Source organism: Muntiacus reevesi, chromosome 11 (genome assembly GCF_963930625.1).
Source record: "Muntiacus reevesi chromosome 11, mMunRee1.1, whole genome shotgun sequence".
Taxonomy (NCBI): domain Eukaryota; kingdom Metazoa; phylum Chordata; class Mammalia; order Artiodactyla; family Cervidae; genus Muntiacus; species Muntiacus reevesi.
In genome coordinates this window covers 82701951-82726962 of record NC_089259.1, presented here as the reverse complement: position 1 = coordinate 82726962, position 25012 = coordinate 82701951, and the positions used below count along the sequence as shown (strand labels likewise).

At 60.2% G+C, this 25012-nt stretch overlaps 1 protein-coding gene across 4 annotated transcripts in view; it reads right to left on the bottom strand.

Moving 5' to 3' along the window:
• Positions 1 to 3751: 3751 nt before the first annotated feature.
• The window catches only part of ATP11A (ATPase phospholipid transporting 11A), a 98967-nt gene continuing 77706 nt past the window's right edge, over positions 3752 to 25012 (bottom strand). For 2 of the 4 annotated variants that reach the window (XM_065901605.1, XM_065901608.1), the window contains exons 21-30: positions 23302 to 23404; positions 22908 to 23053; positions 22309 to 22368; positions 21716 to 21843; positions 19801 to 19936; positions 11643 to 11708; positions 10924 to 11027; positions 8871 to 9036; positions 4651 to 4754; positions 3821 to 3952 (exon numbers count right to left, since the gene is read on the bottom strand). In XM_065901605.1, the coding sequence (XP_065757677.1) occupies positions 4662 to 4754; positions 8871 to 9036; positions 10924 to 11027; positions 11643 to 11708; positions 19801 to 19936; positions 21716 to 21843; positions 22309 to 22368; positions 22908 to 23053; positions 23302 to 23404 (1002 nt within the window). In that variant the 3' untranslated portion in view covers positions 3821 to 3952; positions 4651 to 4661. Of the gene's footprint in view, positions 3953 to 4650; positions 4755 to 6722; positions 6810 to 8870; positions 9037 to 10923; positions 11028 to 11642; positions 11709 to 19800; positions 19937 to 21715; positions 21844 to 22308; positions 22369 to 22907; positions 23054 to 23301; positions 23405 to 25012 lie in introns of all 4 variants that reach the window. The other 2 variants (XM_065901606.1, XM_065901607.1) reach the window with 2 other exon arrangements.

The window sequence follows — 25012 nt, the reverse complement described above, 5'->3', positions numbered from 1 at the left end:
AGCCAGAGGCCTTCTGAGGGACCTGTCAGCCTTGAAGGGGCCACCCTGCCCCAGTCCAGCAAGGCCCTCTCTCAGGGTCCACCCTGGTCCCCCAAATGAGTCAGAATCCCAGGAATGAGACTGTGAGGATCTGGATGTTTGGGGGTCAGTTTTCAGAGACAGGAATTGCAGGGGTGGCAGGGGCCAGCAGAGAAAGGCGGCAGGGCTGGGGGGGCAGAGCTGCCAGGCCCCGCGCCAGGGGGCCTCTCGGAACCCGCTGGGGCAGGGCAGGAGCCTCTTGGAGCTGCCCGGGGGCCCTGGGGGGTGGGGGCTGGGGTTTGGACTTGAGGAGGAGCAGAGACCCCGGGGGCGGGTCTGGCGGACAGTCGGGGGCAGCTGGAGCCGGAAGGACAGGGCGCGGCGCTGAGTGTCCTGTTCCGCGCCCTCCGCCCCGGCGGTGCAGGTGTGGGCCGGGGCCACCCCATCGCACACGCTCCTGAGAGGCTGCTCCCGCGGCTTCATCCCAAACAAACACTCGCTGGCAGAGTGTTTACCCGGCAGCTTGTCTTAGCAGAAACTCAACACCAACTTCCATGATCTTTTTAATTTATAAAGAGACTCAACCAGAACTTTTTCTTCTTTATTGCAAGCAGATTCAGGTCTCCTGCCTAGACATTCTGCAGAAAAGTCCAATCATAACTAATATTATGAAGATATACTTTATCTACAGAAATAAAAGTTAAAAACAGTAGCATACAAAATAAATTTTACAGAAATTTAAGATTTGGTTTAATTCACCATTTAATTTTTCAAAGCAGATTAATAAATTATCAATTAAACATTACTGTTCAGAGGTTGATTTATTATCTTAAACACACCTACTATATTCAATAATTTAAAAATAAATTCCAGTATTTATGATGACAATACCTATAGATACATTTGTGTTAAATATATTTTTGAAGATTCTCTTTTATCACATTACATAATGAATGAGCATTTTAGACAGCAATGCAGACGCACATAATTTTAAGTCAGAGACAATATATGCATATTAAAATTCTGTATATTTTGATAAGGTAAAAAATAAAGCTATATAAACTGATCTTTAGATTTTTTCTGCAAAAGTAGAATCACACTTTAATAATACTCTGACACATCTTCATTAAAGCTTTGTTTATAGACATCAAAACGATTCTCACCCCCATTCACCTACCCTTTAACTTATTAAAAAAAAAACAACAGAATGAATGCATTTGCCAGCTGACATTTTTCCTGTTTTTAAAGTTAGAAATGGGAAACTTCCAAAAGAAAGTGCATACCAAGCTGTTACACTGAGTTGTTAAATAAATACCATTAATTAAGATAAGCAGAAGTGGTTGCATTAGGTTATTCATAATCAGTGCAAAACAGATGAACTTAGTGGTTTTAAAGAAAAAGGCTGGAAACTTCCCTTAGGTTGCCCTGAACTTTTGGTTGATGCCCATGAATTTAAGAATAGTTAAACTGTGTGCGAGGCATTGCTGTAAGTTCAAGCTGCAAAGTCTCACAAGGCTACTAGGCGGCTGCGACCTGTCGCTGCGGAAGCTCCGCCCCCAGCGAGCCTCTCCGGGTCGTTTGGTCTATGTCCGCCCCTGGAGTTAAGGGCTCGGGAATGGGCTGACTGGGGTTCTAACAGGAGTGGCCGGGAGAGCGTCTCTTCTCCCAGCCAGGACGTGGCTGCGGCTGGGAGGGTCTGGCGGTGGTCCCGAGGGCGGGTCTCCTCCGGTGGCGTGGCCGGAGCTACAGGGCCCACAGACAGCTAGCTCTGGGGGGTGGCGTGGCGGTCGGGGACCAGACATCCGGACCAACGGAGGAAATGTTAATACGTGGTTATTGTGCAGCTGTAAGATTTTCAAAACTAAGGAAGATGCTTAAATTACTTGCTCTAAGGTCAGTTTAAGGCGAGGAAGCACTGCCCACCGCCAGGTGGGAGCCGCACTGTCTTGTCTGAAATGTCCCTTCCCTGGTTCCCCGTCCCTCCCCGGCCTCGGTCTCATGCCCCTGGTCCATCTCACATTTTCAGGCGCACTTAGGAACTTCCCAAACAATTTTAAGAAGACGTATTGGGGCGTGTAATGGTCAGTAACTGTCCTAAGGAGACTTGAATTATCCGAGGTAAGTGATAACCGTCTGGATACAGGCAGAAAGGAGACAGCGAACCGTCAAGAAGCTCCTATTTTAAGGCTGAAGGCTAGAAACTAAAAACTAAACAAAAAGCAGATGAAATTGCAATGAATGGTGAAGAGCAGAGCAAATGATCAGACTCTATGCCTTGTAACTGCTCGCTACTGCCAGAAACACCAAAAACAAAACAGGTGCAGAGAATAAAGTCAAATCTGAAAATTCACATTCATCAGATATTGAGACATTCAGCCAAAACGTTCATCAGAATTTAAATGTAAAGTGGCCAAAATGTCTTCAACTTAAAAAATAAAAGCTTTAAAAACATACTTTAAAAATTAGATATGGTACGTTAACAAATAAAGGAATAAAAGAGATATAAACAGCTATGAAAATACTTCAGTGCAAAGGCAATTTTAAGATCTCTAAAAAAATACATTACAAAGAATTTGTTAACTAAACATACAGAGAATCTGCCCCCCATAGGTATGACATTTATACCCATTTTAGGTTCTTAAAAACGGCTGTAAAAACGCACACACCGCTGCTTGCAGGGTCCAGCGTGGGCCACACGCAGGCCGCGGGCGTGGGGAACAGCGAGGGGGCGAGGCCCCCGGGAGGACGCCCCCCGCCCAGCCGCGCCCCCACGGCCCTCACCCCACTCTTTGGTATGCGTCCTGCTCCCCCCGCGCCACCTGGGTGCCCCGTGCCTGCGGCCAGCTCCTCCCCTCGTTCAGATCAGGCTCACAGGTGAGCCCTGCCCCAGCGAGCCGCGGTCTGGGCGGCGCGGGGCGGCCCGGGCCCAGCGCGTGCCTCGGTCCACAGGGCCTCCAGCGGGGGCAGCGCTTAGCTTCCGGGTGACCCTCCCCTAAAACGCTGTCTGTTGTACCTTCTGAAGTTTGAACCTCAAACTGAAATGTTTTCCTTACGGACCATTAAGGCTACGTCGAACGGGTTATTTCTAGAAACGGAGATTCCGTTGCAGGAGAGCGACAGGGTTTACCGCGCAGCTGCCTGCGGGCGGCGGCATTGCTCTTGGGTTTCCCGGGCCGCCCCGGCGCGGATCTGGGGGCCCACGCGCCCGAGAGGCCGCTCCCCGTGGGGGTCTGAGCACCGCAGCAGAGGCGGGCCCCCGTCACCCAGACCCCACGCGTCCCCGCAAACCCCGAAACACCCTTCCCACAACAGCAAACCGCGCCTGCGCCCTCGGAGCGGGAAGGGGCACCCCTCGGAACCTGTGCTTTGCGGGCCAGGCCCCCCCAGAGGCAGCGGGGGACGGAGACGGGGCTCCCCGAGCACGCGGGCAGCACCTCCCCCGGAGGGGCGGGGTCGCAGCGCCGCCGCGCGCAGGTCTGGACGGCAGCCGTGGACCGGGCGGGGGCCGCTCCGAAAGCAGAGGTGTCGGGCTTGGGAGGACGGAGCAGACCGGACCCCCGCCTGCGAGGCTCGGCCATGCTCCCCGGAGGTCCTGGTGCGGTGGCCGTGCCTGGAGGGGACCGAGACCCCCGAGCAGAAGTCCTCCCCTCGCCACGGGGCCGGGGAGGGTAGCGGGCTCGTGCGTGTCCTTCCCGGTCGCCACTCGGGGACGCCTGTCCCGTCTTCCTGCTCTTCCGGCCGCAAGAGCAGCACACGCCACGCGGCCCTTCGCGGCTGGACCCTTGCGCGTGGCCGCCCCTGGGGCCGCGGGTGGGGGAGACGGAGCAGGAGGGGCCCCGCGTTCCCTGCCTTCCAGGGCGCTGCCTGGGGCCGGAGACTACAGAGAAGCAAGTGGGTAACTCCCCAGAGGTGGTCCTGACACGGAGCGCGGGGCCTGCGGAAACAGAAAGGACAGTCAGTCCCGGGAGCCCGCGCGGGCCCCGTCCCACACCCGTCGGAACCCAGCGCAGCCGCGGCCCTCGCTGCCCTGGCGGGGTCGCCCCCGAGCGTAGCTGGGCCAGACTCGGCGGCGGCGTGTGAACCATCCGTCCCCTCCCTGCGTCCAGCGTCCCGCAGAAAGGTGTGTAAACACGAGGCCCCTCCCCGGGCCCCAGGCTGAGTGCGGCCCCTCCCACCGCGCATCTCGCTGGACCGCTCCGGCCGGGCCCAGGTGGTCAGACTGGATGGGCAGGGAGGGGGAAGCCGGCCCGGAGATGCCCGCTCTGGATGCTGAAGGCGCAGCTGGACGCCTGCCCCGGCCTGGCTCAGATCCCCTTGTCTATTCCACAAGGGGGTCTCTCCTGGAGGACCTCTCAGGTGGAGCCACGCCCACCACCGCGGATGAGAGTGAAGGCCGTGTTCCGGGCGCCGAAGGACGCGGTGGGCCTGCGCGCCGCACAGGTGTGTGTGCGCGCACGCTCACACGCGGGCCTGGGTGTGCACCGCAGGCAGCCCCAGGCGGCCGGCCTCTCCAGTGGGCCACTTACCGGGGACGGACCCCACGTGTGGACAAGTCTCTGCCACCGTGAGCCTAACAAACGGCAGAGCTCTGGAGGAAACACAGCACACGGGCTGCCCGCGGGCGGCCGTTACCTATCCTCCGGCTACTCGCGCCTCGGCCGGGGCTCGGGGTCCGTCAGCAGCGGCCGGTCGGGGCTCGGCGCGGCGTCAGCCGGGGCTGGGCGGCTCGGGCTCCTCTGCAAGGCGAGGACAGACACTGAGCCCGCGCCGCACGCCCGGCTCCGCGGGGAAGGCCGAGGGGTACGCGTGCGGGGAGGCCCGGCTCTCGGCGCAGCAGCGGCGATGGTCGGGTGCGGGGCCCGGGGCTGATGGCCCTGCCACTCACTCCGACCGTCCGGAAAGGGCACTGCTCCTGAGGGCACGCAGGCCCCAGCGAGGAGCTCTGCACCGGCCACTCTGCCTGCCTGTCCCTCTGTCTGCACCTGCCTGTCCGTCTGCCTTCCTGTCCCTGCCTGTCCGCCTGCATGTAAACTGCCTGTCCGTCTGTTCCTGCCTGTCTGTCTGTCCCTGTCTGTCTGTCCGCCTGTCTGTCTGCCTGTCCCCCTGTGCCTGCCCAGCCCTGTCCCTTGGCCTCATCTCCAGTCAAACAAAAGAATCCTGGCCTGAAGCTAGAATCCGGAGGTTGGGGCGTGGCAGGGCCGCAGGCCAGCGGGGTGGGGCGTTTCTAGTCAAGTGGTATGAATTTCTCAGTGCCTCCGGAAAAGGGAGCTGCAGGAGCTGGAGAAGCAGGGGTTGGAGGTGCAGATGCCCCTGGCTCGGCGTGAGGGGCAGGGGGCGAGGCAAAGCAGAGCAGCGCGCGGGCGGTGGCTCTTTGCGGGAAGCACACACAGCTGTGCGTGCACACGGGTGTGGACAGAATACACGCACATGTATATGTAGATGCCATACATGTGTACGCACACACCCATGTTTACATGTGAGACCTGGTGGCCTCTGTGGTTTTCACTTTAACTGGACAGATGAAAAAGCCACCCATCTCAAATGCAGCATGTTCCATGGAAGCACGAGCCAAGGGTTTGTTCCTTTAAAGTTTTGCCAACATTGTCTGGTTTTGCAGCAACACCGCATGGACCCTGTGTGTGCTGAGCACTGGCTGAAGGCACCCGTGAGGCTGGCAGGCCTTGCCGTCACAGCCGCGGCCACGGACACACGGAGCTCAGAGCCCTGCGCCAAGCAGCGGAGTCCGGCTTCTGCAAAGGCTCAGAAGCAAACCAGCTCTCAATACACCCCATCAATCGTCAGAGCATTTATTTTTAGCCCAGAGTTGGCATGATTTAACTGGTTTCACAAGCACCTCCTATGACTTATTAAAATGTTCCTAATAATTTCATCCTAAATGTTTCCAAGTGCATAAACATAATATTATGTAGTTTATTCTAATAAATTCTGATGCACCAGATTAGAAAAATTTTGATTGCCAATAATTACTTGAACTTAAAAGATGAACGATTATTAAAAGAAAAAAAGTCCTTTTTCTTTTTTTTGCTTTAGGCATTTTCCTGTTAAGCAAGCTGCCTGGTAAAGTGGTAATGTGTGCCCAGTGTGGGGACACACAAGTGGGGCATCGGGACACAGATGACAGAACAGATAAGCGTGTCCTTGAAGCCTTGGCTCCAGGGGAGAAGCCTCCATCCTGGGCGGCGGCCACAGAAAACGGTGTGACCGCTCTGTGCTCCTGAGAGAGAGCCACAGATGCTGTTTAAGGCACAGGTGGAGTCTGTTTCTAAAAACAATCATATTTTTAAAAAGATAGAGGGACTTTGGTGAGACAGCTGGCCCCGAACACACCTGTCCCATCCGCAGTCCAGGGGCTGGCCTGAGGCTGCCTCTCCCCGGGCTGTGGTCCCGGCTGTCCTGTGGGCTCCACAGGAGGGACAGGGAGGACCTGCCTCTGGGCTCCAGGGCAAGGCCGACGCTGACCCAGGAGCTGCCCCTGCCGCGCGGAGACAGGACCGGCCTCACGGCTGCCACCCAGCCAGAGGAACGCTGAGCCTCCTCAGGGAGGCCCGGGCGGCCGTGTGGGTGGAGATGGCCGGCACCCACGGCCCCAGAGGGCCTGTGTGTGCGGCTCCCGAGCTTAACCGTCAGCCCTCTGTGGTCCTCCGATCAAGTCCCAAACATGCAGAAAGACAGAAAAGCATCACCTTGTTCCGTTAGAAAGTCAGACTGCTGGAAGTCTGAGAAAGCATAAAGACGGTGGGCTGCTCGACAGAAAGGCACTGGTTCCTAGTCTGCCGGTCCCAGAGGTCAGAGGTCAGAGGTCAGGAGGCCATGCACATCGTTAAACAAGATTTGGGCAAAGAGGCCGGAAGATGAAAGGAACCAGGGAGGGAAGAGACAAGAAAAGGCAGTGAGTCGGGGGCCGTACCCGGAGTCCCTGCGGCCACGGGAGACGTGGGCACGCGGCCCCTGCAGCCCCTCGAGGCCCAGCCCGACCCAGCGGAAACCTCCCCGGCGCTCCCGCGGGCCTTTCCCTGGGATGGCCTGAGATCACGGAGCAGCTCTTGTGAAGCTGCCGGTCGGGGGCGGCTCTAAGCCCTCTGCGCCCCCTGGCTGGGCACCGCGGGCAGCATCTGAGATCAGCTCCGGGGGTCTGAGAGCTCGCCCACCTGACCAGTCACCTCTGGGGGCGGCCGGTGCGGTGATGGAGGCTCCACCCCGCAGCCGGCGGCAGCGATTGAGGACTAAGACCAGGGGGCCCTGCGTTCCCCAGAGGGGCTCAGTCCCAGGATGGGGGGGGGCCCTCGCCTGCGGTCACCCGCCCTCCTGTCAGTCACACCTGCACGCCCCGCCCTCCTGTCACTCACACCTGCACGCCCCGCCCTCCTGTCACTCACACCTGCACAAGCACCTGGTGCTGCAGGTGGGCCAGGCTTCTTGCAGAACAGAAAGGCCTGCTGCGGCCTCTGCCTCTCAGAGCATCCCTCCTCCTCCCCAAGGGTGCACGGCAGGACGGGGGAAGGGTGCGGGGAGAGGGGTGCCGGGTCACAGGGGGAGGGGGTTCGGGATCACAAGGGTGAGGGGTGCGGGGTCACAGGGGGCAGGGGGTTCAGGGTGAGGGGGTATAGGGTCACAGGGGGAGGGGGTGCGGGATCACAGGGGTGAGGGGTCACAGGGGGAGAGGGTGTGTGGGGTGAGGGGGTGAGGAGGTGCAGCGTCACAGGGGTGAGTAGGTGTGGGATCACAGGGGAGACGGGTGCCGGGTCACAGAGGGGAGGGGTGCAGGATCACAGGGGGGAGGGGCCACATGGGAGAGGGGCTGTGGGGTCACAGGGGTCAGGGGGTACAGGGTCACAGGGGGAGAGGGTGAGGAGGTGCAGGGTCACAGGGGTGAGTAGGTGTGGGATCACAGGGGAGAGGGTATGTGGGGTGAGGGGGTGAGGAGGTGAGAGGTCACAGGGGTAAAGAGGTGGGGGATGTGCGCTCCCCGAGAGCTCTCTAGAAGCTCCAGGTCACATCTCTGTTTGAAGGCCGGCCTGGGCATCCTCAGCATCTCACCCATCTCCTGAATGCAGAGTTCAGACTGTTGGAGTCCCCTCGGGAGGACAGAAAACAACAGCCCTACCTACTCTGGACCAGAATTCCCCAAAATGAGGGCTCAAGTCTGAGCCACACTTCCTCCATAGAAATAAAGCGACTTTACCTTCAAAGTAAGGATTAATCAAAAAAACCTGTTTAGGTTCACACAAAATAATGTGCCTTTTGTATTGGCTTAATCTTTTTCCTCTTAATCTTTTCCTTATTTCAGGGGCTAGCTGACCAAGTCTAAGCACTGGACATTTAGTTCAGGTATAAAATCATGTGTCACCGTGGAATTCGCTAGTAACACTGGACGGACCACCTTTCCTGCTGCCTCCCTGGCCCCCCCCCCACGCAGTGCCCCCCAGGGCTGCAGCCCCCCAGCTGCCGGCCCCCACCACGGTGCCCCCAGCTGTGTCCCTACCCCCCACCCGCCCCCCCACCCCGTGACCCGCTGCTCCCCTCGCCCGACCCCGTGCCCCGGCCACGCCCCCGACCCCCGCCCCCACCCCATGCCCCGGCCACGCCCCCATGCTCAGGCCACGCCCCCGCCCCACCCCGTGCCCGGCCCCGCCCCCATGCCCCCGCCCCCACCCCGTGTCCCGGCCACGCCCACCCCGCCCCCGCCCCCCGGCCACGCCCCCGGCCCCCGCCCCACGCCCCGGCCACGCCCCCACCCCGTGTCCCGGCCACGCCCCCACCCCGCCCCGGCCCGGCCCCGCCCCGACCCCGCCCACCACCCCGCGCCCCGGCCCCGCCCCCGCCCCAGGTACCTGCACTCGCTCGGTGGCGCTGGGCCACAGCTGCCTGCACAGCACCTTCTTGAGCACGTCGGGCAGCAGGCTGACGGTGACCAGCAGGACGATGCCCAGCCAGGCGGGGCCGCTGGACAACATCTGTATGAACACGTAGTACATCCTTTGATAACTGAGGAAGGGCCTGCAGCATCCAGGGAAAGAGAAGCACAGCATGATGGCCACTGAGGAGCCGGCGGAGACCCCGAGTCCCGCAGGGGGCCGTCTGCCCTGGCGGGGTCCACGTCCGTCTCCGACGGCCTCGGCCCAGCCGCTGCTCTCACCACCAGCTCACCAGGGGTGCGTCCCCCACAGCGCTGCCCGACTGCCCTGAAGGCTGGTTAGAGCGTGAGGAAAGGAGGGCGGAGTCTACGAGGTCATTCCAGGGGGGGAACAGCCCCAGAAGCTCAGCTTCAGAACAGCGGGGCTTTTAAACATGAAACGGGGGTTTTGGTCAATACCTATTAATAAAGAGAAGATAGTGTTCTCATCAGCACAACGGCTAAACACAACCATATGCCAAAATAATTTTTTAAAATTTCTATAAAAATACAGAGAATGAGATGACTTCCCTGCCAGGTAGGCCAGGAATGCCTTTGGAGACGGGCAGTGAAGTGAAAGTAACAGTCAGTCCTGTCTCTGTGTGACCCCATGGACTGTAACCCGCCAGGCTCCTCTGTCCGTGGGATTCTCCAGGCAAGGACACTGGAGTGGGCTGCCATTCCCTTCTCCAGGGGATCTTCCCGACCCAGGGATCAAACCTGGTTCTCCTGCACTGCAGGCAGACTCTTTACCACCTGAGCCGCCTGGGAAGCCTTAGAAACTGGCAGTGACTGCACTAAACTTGAGTCTCACAGCTTCACGCTCCGACGTGTCCGGGCCCAGGAGCTGGCCAGGAGGTTTCTGGGGAGACTTTCTCTTACACAGCCACTTGGAAAGCTCACTAGAGCCACAGGGCTCTCTGGCCAGGAGTGGGGTGGCCGAAAATCCACCAAGAGCTGGTCTGGCTTTCCCGACATGCAATGCACGGACTGGCCACTGGGGGTCAGCAATGGAGCGGCCGCCAGGTGGATTGGCGTCCACGCAGCAGCCTCCATGCAGGAACTGGATGGACCAGGGGCCTCTCCCGGGACTGGGGGCTGCCTGCCCTTCCCCTTGAGCCCTGCTCTGTAGCGGGGAGCCCAGGTGGCCGGGACACTGCTTCCGGCCTCAGGTCTGGGTGGGCCTGGGGCCTGGTTCACTGCCTCAGCCCGTGTATGACAGGTGTGAACAAGCGCCCAGGGGCCCAGCAGACGTGCCCGCCTGTGACGTGCCCCGGGGGAAGGGCTGAGGAGCATGGCGGGCCCCTGGGTTCTGAGGGATGACGAGGAGCTCACCAGGCCAGCCGCTTAGACGGGACGCCCTGGGCAGAAGGAACGGTGCGGGCGGAGGTGCACTTGTGACCAACGCAGCCGCCGCCTGCCCGTCAGGACTGACCACTGTGGCCGTCTCTGTCCACCCCCAGGCGCACGTTCAGCCGGCAACACAGGGACCTGGGCTCTGCGGCCCCTCCGTTTAAAATCTTCCATGGCATCCTAATGGTCTCCGAGGCAGCCTTCCTGCCGGGACTGCCTGGGGCCCTTGAGTGCAGGGCTCCCTTCCTTAGGAGCGACTCTGCCTCAGCCCAGGGCCTGCGGCCCAGAGCACTCACAGGATGAGGTCAGCGCTTCTCTCCCAAGTTTCTGTTTAAATAACAGCTTTTCTGGAGAAGCCGTCCCCGACCTCTGATCGGTCCCTTCCTGGAGGGCTTGTTCTGTTCGTCCCCCGACACACGCATGATGCAGCATGAGAACCGGGAGGAGGGGGCAGAGACCACCCCGCCTCGTCCCCGTGGGCCCCTGGGCCCTGGCGTGAAGCCCATCCTGCACACGGGAACAAAGCCTGCACCCGCGCACGGGAACGCGGCGGTATGGAACGCGAGTTTCCAGGCCTCGGTGAAGGACACTGCAGGACCAGTGCTGCAACGGTGACTGAAAAACCGTCGAGTCCGTACCAGATGATTCCTCCCCAGAGGAGGGAAAAGACGACGTAGAACAGCAGCGACCCCCAGATGACAAAGTGGTTTATCCAGGTCCAGTAGTGGGTGTCCAGCGCCAGCTGAGGACAGACAAGGCGGTTAGCAGTGGGGCCACCGCGCGTGTTGCCGTGAGCCCGGGGAGGGAAGCCGGGGCAGGGACAGGAAGCAGAAACAAAGCCCTAACTCCAGCCAGAGCGTCTACAGGGGCCTGTGCGGGAGAAACACACCCCGCCTTCCAGAGGAGGGCTCCGCAGGCCCACCCTGCCCGAAAGTGCCCGGATCCCGGGGCGGGCGCGCCCCCTGCTGGAGACGCCACTCCCCAGCACACGGCTCTGGGACTTCTGCCTCACTCTCTGACCCAGGCTGGTAGGATTTGGGACCTTCGTGACGATACGCCAGGAAGAGTCTGACTTGATTTTAAAAGCAAGCTCAGCTTCCCATAATACATTCATCTGTTTTGGCTAAACTGTGCTTTGACTATAACGGGGGCTGCCTGCCACGTAAAAGCAGTCTAATTCCAGTCCTTTCACAGAAAAGGCTGTGGAATTTCCCTCCTCCCCTTCTGTGTATTTCTGAGCTCGCCCCTCGGGGCCGAGGACACGGTAGCAGCGGGGTGAGGACCCCGGCAGGCCAGGGTCAGGGTCACCGGGCGGCCGACCGTGCCTGGAGGAAGCACATGCGCTCAGGGACGGTACCTTCAGGGTGACTGTGAACACCATCGCCGTGAACACCAGGGTCCCGAACGTCCAGTTTCCAAACACCTGCGGAGAGAAAGTCCAGTCACCTCTCGTTAACACAGACTGCCTCTTTCACACTCAACACAAGTGCCCGAGCACCCCACCCACCCAGCGCCAACTCGTCCAGCCCGAGACGCAGGGACTTCCTGGTGTCACCGCGATGGGGGTGGGCTGCACCCAGGCCCCCGGCCCCCAGCTCCAGCAGCGTCCGTGGGCGCCCAGTCCTCCCTGCAGGCCGCCCCGAGTCTCCCCCTCGGTGCCCCACGAGCCGGACGGGACACTCGGGAGCTGGCGTCTCGGTGGGCACGGCGCCCACCCTGCTCCTCCGGCCCGTTTCGTGCAGACGAGACCTTCAGCCCATCGCCCCACCCGACTTGCTCTGCGTGGCCGAAGCGAGCCTTAGGCGAGTGCGTCTGTCCTCTTTCCAGCTCACAACCCTGAGGGTTCGGACAACAGCCCATGGGGGCACCCTCCTGGGGCGGCGTCACCGGGGGCCCTGCGGGACTCACAGAGGGGGAGTGGGGGAGACAGGACGGAGCTGCACGGAGGCCAGGGCGGGCCCGTGGCCGGAGCCCCGGACACACAGCACGGCCCCCTCAGGGCCTGGAGAGACGCGGCTCTGCCCGCGGGAAGCGCGCACGTCAGTCCGGGAGACAACACAGCCTGGCCCGCAGACGCAGACACAGCAGGAGGAAACACGGGACACGGAGAGTCTGTCCTGGGGACAAACCAGCCTCTGGGACGCGCCACCTCACAGGAGCTGGCTGACCCGGTTCTGGCCTGTCAGGTCTGGGAACTGGGCCTCTCAGAAAGAGCTCCTACTCTGCTTTAAGCAAACCCAGGGCCGCAAGCCACAAAGCAGGAGAAGCCGGAACCGTGGTAGCCCGCAACCAAAGAAACATCCCTGCAGGCCGCTGGCTGCAGGTGAGCGTGTGCGCTGCAGGCCTGTGATACGTTTAGTGAGACAGAATCTGCTTAGAGAGTATCCTAGAAGAAAAACTGAAGCATTTGGACTTCTGTAGGAAACGGACCTAAGGCCCCTCATCACTTGATTCTTCACTTCATCATTGTGATCAAAACTGGGCTCAGTGGTTCTCGCCACAGGGGCGTCTGTCCCGAGCTGGGGGCCACCTGCCATGTCTGGGGACATTGGTGGACGGGGGTCACTGGACTCCAGCAGGCAGGGGCCGGGGGTCTGGATGGCACCCCACGGCGACGTGCCCAGGCCAGGATCCCCCCAAGCGGCGCTGTGTGTTCAAGGCTTAACGCTGGGGGCAGGAAGCCAGGTCGGGCGGGCCACGCTGGGCACGCCCAGCAGGTGCAGGAGGACGTGGCGCCTGTGTCCTTTCCCCTGAAGCTGCCGTTTTCAGCCAAAAGCAGAGAGGGACGGTGCAGGAGGCGGCAGCTCTGAACCCCCGGGACCCTCAGCTGGGTGGGCAGGAGCCCCGGGGCTGGCCATCTGCCTCCTTACGCCCCAGGCCCCCGAGTCTGCCACCCCTGCTGGGCGGGAACCCCAAGCTTCCTTAAAACATCAGAGAACAGCGTGCGTGGGCCTGGGGACAACTCGGGGGGCGGCCGTCCTGGCTCACGGGGACGCGGCCACGTAACGCTCCAGGAGCTCCTCCAGGCTTCCTTACCTGCGGGAGAGCCCGAGTTACTGAAACCGTCCGCCCTCGTTTCTACGCTCTTTAGTGGGGGCTTCACTGGGGTCCAAGCCCCTCTCTCAAAGGGTCGTCCGAGGAGGGGACTCTTCCAAGTGAGGTCAGTTCCCCAGTCCCCAGTGACGCCCTACGTCTGGTCTGATTTCCTAAAGTGACATTGTGTCCCCGTGGGGAGCTTCACGCGGGTGAGACTGTCATCACACGGGGGGGCCCCGTCGGGCTCCAGGGCCATCGGGGCTGCGTGGGAGGATGAGGAGGGGCGGCTCTGGCCCCGCAGCCCCCACAAGCAGATCCCGGTTTAATCCCTCCCCTTCACACGCCTCTCTTTCCTCTGGGACTGAGGACTCTGCAGGACATTTTCCTGCTCACAGAAGCTCTGAGACCCAGACCGATTCGGTTCTTATGTATAAGACGGTTCCAGGACAACACATCCTGTGTTTCCTGAAGGTCGCAGTCGCGGGACCGCCTGTCACACTCACAGGATGGTCTGTCACACTCGCAGGAACGTCTATCACGCTCACAGGACCGCCTGTCACACTCGCAGGAACGTCTGTCACACTCACAGGACCGTCTGTCACACTCAGGGCCGTCTGTCACGCTCGCAGGACCGTCTGTCACACTCACAGGAACGTCTATCCCACTCACAGGACCGTCTGTCACACTCAGGGCTGTCTGTCACGCTCGCAGGACCGTGTGTCACGCTCGCAGGAACGTCTGTCACGCTCACAGGAACGTCTGTCACGCTCGCAGGACCGTCTGTCACACTCAGGACCGTCTGTCACGCTCGCAGGACCGTCTGTCACGCTCGCAGGAACGTCTATCCCACTCACAGGACCGTCTGTCACACTCAGGGCCGTCTGTCACGCTCGCAGGACCGTCTGTCATGCTCGCAGGACCGCCTGTCACGCTCGCAGGACCGTCTGTCATGCTCGCAGGAACGTCTATCCCACTCACAGGACCGTCTGTCACACTCAGGGCCGTCTGTCACGCTCGCAGGACCGTCTGTCATGCTCGCAGGACCGCCTGTCACGCTCGCAGGACCGTCTGTCACACTCACAGGAGCGTCTGTCCCACTCGCAGGGCCGTCTGTCCCGCTTGCAGGACCGTCTGTCACGCTCGCAGGACCGTCTGTCACACTCGCAGGAACGTCTGTCACACTCAGGGCCGTCTGTAACACTCGCAGGATGGTCTGTCACACTCGCAGGAACGTCTGTCACACTCGCAGGACCGTCTGTCACACTCTCAGGAACGTCTGTCACACTCAGGGCCGTCTGTCACACTCGCAGGATGGTCTGTCACACTCACAGGAACGTCTGTCACACTCGCAGGACCGTCTGTCACACTCTCAGGAACGTCTGTCACACTCAGGGCCGTCTGTCACACTCGCAGGATGGTCTGTCACACTCGCAGGAACGTCTGTCACACTCGCAGGACCGTCTGTCACACTCGCAGGAACGTCTGTCACACTCAGGGCCGTCTGTCACACTCACAGGACCGTCGGTCACACTCAGGGCCGTCTGTCACACTCGCAGGAACGTCTGTCACACTCGCAGGACCGTCTGTCACACTCAGGACCATCTGTCACACTCGCAGGAACGTCTGTCACACTCAGGGCCGTCTGTCACACTCGCAGGATGGTCTGTCACACTCGCAGGAACGTCTGTCACACTCGCAGGACCGTCTGTCACACTCGCAGGACCGTCTGTCACACTCAGGGCCGTCTGTCACGCTCGCAGGATGGTCTGTCACACTCGCAGGAACGTCTGTCACACTCGCAGGACCGTCTGTCACACTCGCAGGACCGTCTGTCACACTCAGGGCCGTCTGTCACGCTCGCAGGACCGTCTGTCACACTCACAGGACCGTCTGTCACACTCAGGGCCGTCTGTCACGCTCGCAGGATGGTCTGTCACACTCGCAGGAACGTCTGTCACACTCGCAGGACCGTCTGTCACACTCGCAGGACCGTCTGTCACACTCAGGGCCGTCTGTCACGCTCGCAGGACCGTCTGTCACACTCACAGGAACGTCTATCCCACTCACAGGACCGTCTGTCACACTCAGGGCTGTCTGTCACGCTCGCAGGACCGTGTGTCACGCTCGCAGGAACGTCTGTCACGCTCACAGGAACGTCTGTCACGCTCGCAGGACCGTCTGTCACACTCAGGACCGTCTGTCACGCTCGCAGGACCGTCTGTCACGCTCGCAGGAACGTCTATCCCACTCACAGGACCGTCTGTCACACTCAGGGCCGTCTGTCACGCTCGCAGGACCGTCTGTCATGCTCGCAGGACCGCCTGTCACGCTCGCAGGACCGTCTGTCACACTCACAGGAGCGTCTGTCCCACTCGCAGGGCCGTCTGTTCCGCTTGCAGGACCGTCTGTCACGCTCGCAGGACCGTCTGTCACACTCGCAGGAACATCTGTCACACTCAGGGCCGTCTGTAACACTCGCAGGATGGTCTGTCACACTCGCAGGAACGTCTGTCACACTCGCAGGACCGTCTGTCACACTCGCAGGACCGTCTGTCACACTCAGGGCCGTCTGTCACGCTCGCAGGACCGTCTGTCACACTCACAGGAACGTCTATCCCACTCACAGGACCGTCTGTCACACTCAGGGCTGTCTGTCACGCTCGCAGGACCGCCTGTCACGCTCGCAGGACCGTCTGTCACACTCACAGGAGCGTCTGTCCCACTCGCAGGGCCGTCTGTTCCGCTTGCAGGACCGTCTGTCACGCTCGCAGGACCGTCTGTCACACTCGCAGGAACATCTGTCACACTCAGGGCCGTCTGTAACACTCGCAGGATGGTCTGTCACACTCGCAGGAACGTCTGTCACACTCGCAGGACCGTCTGTCACACTCTCAGGAACGTCTGTCACACTCAGGGCCGTCTGTCACACTCGCAGGATGGTCTGTCACACTCACAGGAACGTCTGTCACACTCGCAGGACCGTCTGTCACACTCTCAGGAACGTCTGTCACACTCAGGGCCGTCTGTCACACTCGCAGGATGGTCTGTCACACTCGCAGGAACGTCTGTCACACTCGCAGGACCGTCTGTCACACTCGCAGGAACGTCTGTCACACTCGCAGGACCGTCTGTCACACTCAGGGCCGTCTGTCACACTCACAGGACCGTCGGTCACACTCAGGGCCGTCTGTCACACTCGCAGGAACGTCTGTCACACTCGCAGGACCGTCTGTCACACTCGCAGGAACGTCTGTCACACTCAGGGCCGTCTGTCACACTCGCAGGACCGTCTGTCACACTCGCAGGAACGTCTGTCACACTCAGGGCCGTCTGTCACGCTCGCAGGAACGTCTGTCACGCTCACAGGAACGTCTATCCCACTCACAGGACCGTCTGTCACACTCAGGGCTGTCTGTCACGCTCGCAGGATGGTCTGTCACACTTGCAGGAACGTCTGTCACGCTCGCAACAACGTCTGTTACGCTCGCAGGACCGTCTGTCACACTCACAGGACCGACTGTCACACTCAGGACCGTCTGTCACGCTCGCAGGAACGTCTGTCACACTCAGGGCCGTCTGTCACACTCACAGGACCGACTGTCACACTCAGGGCCGTCTGTCACGCTCGCAGGAACGTCTGTCACGCTCGCTCCACGTGCGGAGCCTCGGGCAGCCCTGTGTTCAGCCCGCCAGGCGGGGCCCGGAGGCCGGCTCTCGGAACTTCCTGGCTTCCATTACTGAGCACCTGGAACTTTCCAGCATCCGCCCAGGAGTGCCCCGCTGTTCAGCTGCAGTCACGTCACTGTCTTCTCCTCTCTGCGAGACAGCGTGGCTCTTGTCTGTGAGGAAAATGCTCCAAACTTGAATTTCTCTGTCTCAAAGGTCGTCACCAATTCTATCGTCCTTCCGACAAATCCATGAACATCCCCGAGTCGACAAGGGTCTCAGCAGTTGCCTCCTGACAGTCCCACCAGCAAGACGAGGGCCCCTTGGCGGGGCGGCCGCAAGGCTGCCGTCACCGAGCACCCGCTCCCCGAGACTGAAGGTGCCACCAGCCGCCCGAGGCTGCGCCGGACTCACAGCTCGTCTGCAGCTTCGTTTGAACGACACAGAACCAGCTGATAACATGTTCTCAGTTCTGTGGGCCAGCCAACCCTCCCACCCGCCGGACACACAGGAATCATCTAAGAGTCAGCATTCTGGAAGAAGACGCCAGGTCTGGGTCCCGAGTCCGACCATGGACGCTGTGGGCACTCAGCCCCGGGCCTCTGCGCTCCTGGGGACGCAGGCCCGCGCTGGGCCCGGCGGGCATCGCGCCGCTTAGCACTGGTCTCGCTCTCATGCCTCCGAGTCTTTAGGTTGCTCACGGTCCCCTGAGCACCAGGGACCCGAGGCCCCGCTGTAGACAAATGCCCGCGCCCAGCACCTCACTTTGCAGGACTGCCCTGCCGGCTGCTTGCTGACACCACTGGGCGTCTCAGGAGCATCTCCCGTGACAGGCAGTGCATGACCCGTGCGGGTTCTGTCCCCTGGGGCCTCAGAGCTCGGGGTTCCTGCCGACTGGGGGCCTCTCTACTTCCGTCTCCCTTCCTGTCATCGTTCCAGGTTCTAACCAACACTTCTGTCCAAGATCAGCTGAGCAAAGGCACTCAGCTGCGAGGTGCAGGGGAAGGTGCTTGAGAATCTCAGGAAAGACCCTCTGGACGCTGGGATCCAGGTCCTGGAGTGGTTCAGCGCACCCTCGGGAGAGAGGTGCAGAGAAATAGGAACCAGCAGAAGCCCTGGCTCACAGGAAGGACCTCAAAACCACACGGGCCGGTACCTCTGACCACAGAGCAGTGGACGACATGCGGCCCCCGCCCAGGTCTGCACCCGAGGCTGCCAAGAGACCCACATCCATGCCCAGGGTGTGTGTCCTGCCCACACACACACACCCACCATCTGTGGGCTCGCGGGGCAGGGCTCACGTCACCTCCTGGCATAAGAGCGGGCTCTTCAGCAGCCTCGTGGACTAAACACACACCCGGGCTTGCTCTAACTCCCCAACATTGCCCCCCGTCTGCCTGAGCATTCGTCTCCTCGACTTTAACTCCAGGAAACCGCCCAGCTGGAGGGGCGACGGAAGGGGGTGAGCGTGACGCCCGGAACCAGGACCTCGGTGCTCGGGACACGGAGTCTGAGCTCTGCAAGATGCACACGGGTGCGTGCTCAGTACTGGCCCCGGGGAGAGCCCCGTGAAGACGCGAAGAGCCGGAGACAGCGCGAGTCAGCCCCCCCCACCGCTGGCGGCACCCGAGAACCACTCAGCCAAAAGGCTCTAAAAATGGGAAGATTTCCGAGAATTGCAGTAAGGCTGTGAAAAACCCTCAATCTAGTAAACGCTGGTTTAAGTTACAATGAGAGACAACAGCCCTTTTCAGCCACGAGAAAAAAGAAACAGAGAAATCGACGGGCAAGCAAGTTGCCCGGCACACACAGCAAGACTCAGAACTTCAGGCCAAACACGCGGAGGCAGAGATGGGCAGAGAGAGGCGCCCCGTCCAGCGGGATGAGCAGGCGACCCCCGCTCAAAGCCCCGTTCTGCTTCGTTGACCTCGGGACACTGGACTGGAAGCAGGATGCCTGGGGCGTCGGCTGCCTGCCGACTCTCCAGGCAGCGAGGGGCCGGCCACGGTCAGAGCATCCCCGACCCCGCCCCGGCCACGCCCCTGTGCGTCTTCCTACTTATTTGGGGCAAGGGAAGACCACACAGACCCAGTCAAACGTCGCTGACACGGCGGGCGATCCCGGCACGGAAATCCAGGGATGGCTGCCAGCAAAAGCGACCCAGGTGGACACACACGGTCTCTGGGCCGACATTGCTCCTACAGACACGGGGGGCCGGCTAACAGCATCTCTACTGACAAAGCACACGGGGGGGGGGGTCACGCTGGAAAATATTTTCGAGAAATATTTTATTCGGAATGCACTCCAGAAACACAGAGGACACGCCCACAGATGTCTTACCATGTGTGTGTTGGTGGTCATTATCTGAGAGTGGGAAGGAAGCGCGGCAGAGAAAAAAAGCAAGATACAAATAAAACAAACCCAGAGATTATGCAAAAACCCAGAGAGCTGAGTGTCTATCGGAAACTACACCGTGAACTACACATCGCTAAGGAAACAGAACTTAAGCTAAGGACGTGAACAAACGCTACAGGGGGTTAAATACCAGATTACTTCCCCAATTAAATAAGCCACGTCTGGATGACTGAGTTGGACCCCTAGATAAATGACTGACGGTGAACTATAAGCTACAAAGGTTGGACCCGCCCGCCCCGAGAAGGGTGTCCCTGCAGCCGGCAGAGCCCCGCCGCTGGGTCCGCTCCACCTGCGGCGGACACCCAGACGCCGACCCGCCGGCCGTGCCGAGCCTGGGCCGTCCCGAGCTTCACCCCAGAACCCGCCGCCCTGTCCCCGCGGCCCAGCCCCACACGAACCTGCCCGTTGCTGGTCACAGTCGTGTTCTCAAACATGAAGTAAGCACCGAAGAAAAACACCAGCGCGTCGAACAAGCCTAAGAGCGTCCAGTAGATGAACACGCGCCAGCGCAGGAGCGCGTTCTTGGCGATGTCCCTGAGGGAGGAAAGGTGGGGACGCGTGAGCACGTGAGGGCCCCGAAACAGCCGAGCCAGGGGCCGGGGGGCGGCAGGAGGACGAGGCCCGACCGACACCCGCTCGGCCGAGCTCCAGAGGGGGGCCTGGGGCAGCCCGACCACGTACAGGGGTTCCCGCCCATCTGTCCAGCTGTCAGCAGACCCCGTCTCCGCCCGCCCGCTGACCGGCATGCGCTGTGAGCCAGCGGGCCTCCCAGTCCCTGCCTCTGTCCAGCTGTCAGCAGACCCGTCTCCGCCCGCCCGCTGACTGGCACGCGCTGTGAGCCCACGGGCCTCCCGGTTCCCGCCTGTCTGTCCAGCTGTCAGCAGACCCGTCTCCGCCCGCCTGCTGACTGGCACGCGCTGTGAGCCCACGGGCCTCCCGGTTCCCGCCTGTCCTGCTCTCGGCAGACCCCTGTCCCCCCACCCACTGACCAGCACCCACCGTGAGCTGTGGAGCTGAGGGGGGTGCAGGCAGGCCTGAGGACTGCACCCGTGCTCAGGCCACAGGTCACACCGCCTGCCACTGCTCTCAAGACCACACCTGGCCCCGGGAAAGCCTTGGGGCGGCTCACAGCACGCAGCTGTCCTAGCTGAAGCCACCGTGGTCGGATCACGGAGCACGGAGCGACCGTGCGGTGTGATGGGACGGTCCCAGCTGACACGGGAGCGGCCAGCAGACACTCGCTTGCGCTCCCTGGCAGCAGAGGCAAACTGCTTTTCAGATGTGCTACCCAGGGACCGCCTGGACAATCCCTGTTTGAACGCTTTATTCCTCAAAGTGGACTGGGAGACCCCCACGGGCAGAAAGAGGGCGGGGTCCACACTCCTGTTTCTAGAAGTAAGGACACAGGGTGTGAGGTACCCCGGCACCCGCTAGGGATGAAGCGCGAGGGGAGCTGTGCGGAGTCGGGACCCAGGTGCGACCCTGTCCCGTGCTCCCACGGGTCAGCCAGATGTCCTCACGGGGGACTCCGGATAAAACCGCCAGGGAGCCTCTCTACTATTTCTCACAACCACATGCTGAGTGGCTCAGTGGCGTCCAACCCTTTGCAACCCCATGGACTGTAGCCCACCAGGCTCCTCTGTCCGTGGGATTCTCCAGGCAAGGATATTGAGTGGGTTGCCATGCCCTCCTCCAGGGGATCTTCCTGACCCAGGGATGGAACCCAGGTCTCCTGCTTTGCAGGCGGATTCTTTACCACTGAGCCAGCTGGGAAGCCACAACCACATGTGCGTCTAAAATGTCCTGGAAATAACATGTCTAATTTAAAAAGCCACAATAATGGCAGCACACTGATGTGGCCAGAGATTCTGGGGTGCAGTTCTAAAATAGCAGAAGAATCTTTCCCTTGTTATAAGAAATACTTCTCAGCAGAAAAGTGCACCCTGAGATCAGCTCTGTTCACTGTCCTTCTCCCTGAATGGAACCTACTTGACTCTGCCAGGATCTACTGGGGTCAAGGGGGCAGACACTGTCATCCCAAGTTCTTTCACAAGGATCACAGGGAGACACAAACTGGCTTAATGTGCACATTTCAAATGCAGCATGAATCCTAAGTTTGGAGAATATTCACTTAGGCCACACTGCCTCCCGTGTGAAGTGGAGAGCCTTCTGGGGAAGCGTGTGTGTCGGCTAACTCTGGATGGTCTGGGGTTTTGTTTTTTTTGTTTGTTTCTGGTCTTTAAGTACTTCCACCAGGCATGATCTGCAGGTGCCCGGTCCTTCTCGGCACCCACGGCGCGGAGCCCACAGTACCTGTAGAGGGCAGGGTCCCTCCTGAGCGTGTCCGTGGCGACGTGCTGCTCCATCAGGCTGTAGAGCAGGATGGGGAGGGAGGTGAAGCTGATGTTGTAGAGCGTCAGGTAGGCAGTGTCATACAGAGTCTGCGGGGCCGAGACGCGCGTGAGAACAGTGCCCCGGCACCTCGGTGAGGTTTTTGGGGAATTTGTTTAAACATGCACACGTATTTTTCCTCTGGAGAGGCCCACAAACTCGAGAATTCTCAAATGCACACAGAGCCACTCTTCTACAGAGACTGAGGGGCCAGGATGTTTTTTGAAGCATCATGATGACGGCTGGTCGGGATAAACATCATGGCTGACCCCCCCTCCCAGGTCCTGCCACTGCAAACTTGCAGCAACAAAAAGCTGTATCAAAGTCTGCAATTCGATCGCCATCTTCAAGCTTCAGTTTTCTCCGGTCTGGCTGCTTCAGGTGAAAGCAGGTCAGTAGTGGGATGGAGGTCACCTGGCCTGCACGCCCCACCGTCCACACTCCGCCCACCACATCCACACTTGGGGAGAGCGGGTGAGGCTCAGGGGAGCTCGACCTCAGGCCTGACGACTCACCTGCTGTGAAAATCCACAGAAGAACTGGTATAAAAACTGAGGGAAAATGAAGCAGACATTCTGAAAGATAAGCCACATGCCTGTTAGTTCAAGGGTGCAGCGTAAGGGGTGTCACTGGGTTCCTAAGAGGCTGGCCTGTGACACACTCCACCCCGGCAAAGCGCCCCTCATCCTCCGAAATGGGCAACGACTCTAAAACTCCTCTCTCACTTCAGGGGCCCCCATGGTGCAGCTGGGACCAGGCCAGTCTCCCCGAGATCAGAGCAAAGGGGAACTCCTAACAGAAATGAGGAGGCACCTTGGGTGTCAGCGTAGACAGGGAAGAATCAAACTGCATAATGAGGGAGGAACTAGTTCAAGGAAGGTGAAGGAACAGCCCTTCCTCAACCTATTACAGTGCGGCTCCTGATGGTCCTACATTCAGTTCTGACAGGAGAGGGATGGGCGCCTCCTCCTGGGAGTCCTCCCATGGACCCCTTCTTTCTACTTGGGGACAAGTCACCCCCGTAGCCTCGGGGCTGGCATCACGGCCGGCCAGCCTTCCATCCAACCCATTACACACCCCGAGACGGTGAGAGGAGCAGAGAGAGCCTTCCTACCTTATAAAAGAAGTATTGCACAAGCTCGGATATTCGAATATAGTAAAAATGCCCATGAACAAGCAGCATCTTCTTTAAATGCTTAAACTTGGGTATTGCGTAGTCACTGTTCCTTGCAGCCTGACGACCTTCCTTCCCAATGACGCCTACAAGAGGGAGTGCACGCGCCCAATCAGCCCTCCTCTGCCCTCGCAGGTGGACACGGGGACCAGCAAAGCGGGGTTAGACTGAGCCGTTACTGTGGGCTTCCAGCCCTGAACGCTCTGCGTCACAGGTGTGCCCTAAACGTGTGTCTGAATCCTATGGTCCTGCCTTTTCTGTGTCCCTCCGGGTCCGGCTGAGGGACAAACCCCGGTCACTGCGAGGGGCAGAGGGGTAGAGCCCAGGGGCTTACCGATGCCCACGTGGGCCTCCAGGATCATGCTGACATCATTTGCGCCGTCGCCAATTGCCAAGGTGATAGGGTGCTCTTTCGACAACTTGATTAACTTAACAATCTGGAAAAGAAGTGAAGGAAGACTTTGTCATCTCTGTTTTATTTTTGCAAAGGTCATCCACTAACTAGGCAGAAATGACAAAGACATCAAAGTTAGTCAAGGAAAATGAAACTGTTTAGAGTGAATTATTTATTATATGCAGTGCATTTTATCCATACAGGATAAAGTCTTTTTCATGTCAAAAGTGAAACACACTTAAGCAGAAGCAGCTGAGAAATGATCGCAGTGAGATGAGCTGAGCAGGCTGAGGGGGAGGCTGAGGACAGAGACAAGAAACCCATGGACCCATTTTCAGGGGCTGCCCCACTCACTTAAATGTGGGGGAGACAGATTTAAATACAGGTGGGGGTAGTGTGTGAACACTGCACTTCGTTAGAAGATGGTGCTGTGCCAAGCTGCCTTGTATTAAGCATCTATTTTTTAAAATAAGCTCTTTCAACTTTCAAATTTGTCATGTGTGCAAAACCAAATCTGACAGCTCAATGCAATAATTTCCAAATTTTTAGCCTGTTTCTTTACAGTCTTTCTTCCCCCTATTTATGTGTATACGTATAATGTTCCATGATGCAAGACAGAAAAGATGAGGGAAAAACTATGGCTTGTCTTCTTGATTCAAGACTGAAACACTAATTGGTATAAAAGTTTGAGAAGTCACTTAAGAACCCTAAAGGTAACATGTGAAGCCAAACAGTACCCTTTGTTCCAGTCCGGACATCACTACACAAGGTTGATGCAGCTCGAGGGCACGCCTAGGCCCCCTGCAGCCCCGCCCCCAGCACGCCTGAGACCTCTGCAACCCTGGCCCCCCAGCACGCCTGGGCCTCCGCAGCCCCGCCCCCAGCACGCCTGGGCCCCCCACAGCCCCGCCCCCAGCACGCCTGGACCCCTGCAGCCCCGCCCCCAGCACGCCTGGGCCTCCGCAGCCCCGCCCCCAGCACGCCTGGGCCTCCGCAGCCCCGCCCCCAGCACACCTGGGCCTCCGCAGCCCCGCCCCCAGCACACCTGGGCCCCCCACAGCCCCGCCCCCAGCATACCTGGGCCCCCCACAGCCCCGCCCCCAGCACACCTGGGTCCCCTGCAGCCCCGCCCCCAGCACGCCTGGGCCTCCGCAGCCCCGCCCCCAGCACACCTGGGCCTTCTGCAGCCCTGTCCCCAGCACACCTGGGCCCCCTGCAGCCCCGCCCCCAGCACACCTGGGTCCCCTGCAGCCCCGCCCCCAGCACGCCTGGGCCTCCGCAGCCCCGCCCCCAGCACACCTGGGCCCCCTGCAGCCCCGCCCCCAGCACGCCTGGGCCCCCCCGCAGCCCCGCCCCCAGCACGCCTGGACCTCCCGCAGCCCCGCCCCCAGCACGCCTGGGCCTCCGCAGCCCCGCCCCCAGCACACCTGGGTCCCCTGCAGCCCCGCCCCCAGCACGCCTGGGCCTCCGCAGCCCCGCCCCCAGCACGCCTGGGCCTCCGCAGCCCCGCCCCAAGCACACCTGGGCCTTCTGCAGCCCCGCCCCCAGCACACCTGGGCCCCCTGCAGCCCCGCCCCCAGCACACCTGGGTCCCCTGCAGCCCCGCCCCCAGCACGCCTGGGCCTCCGCAGCCCCGCCCCCAGCACACCTG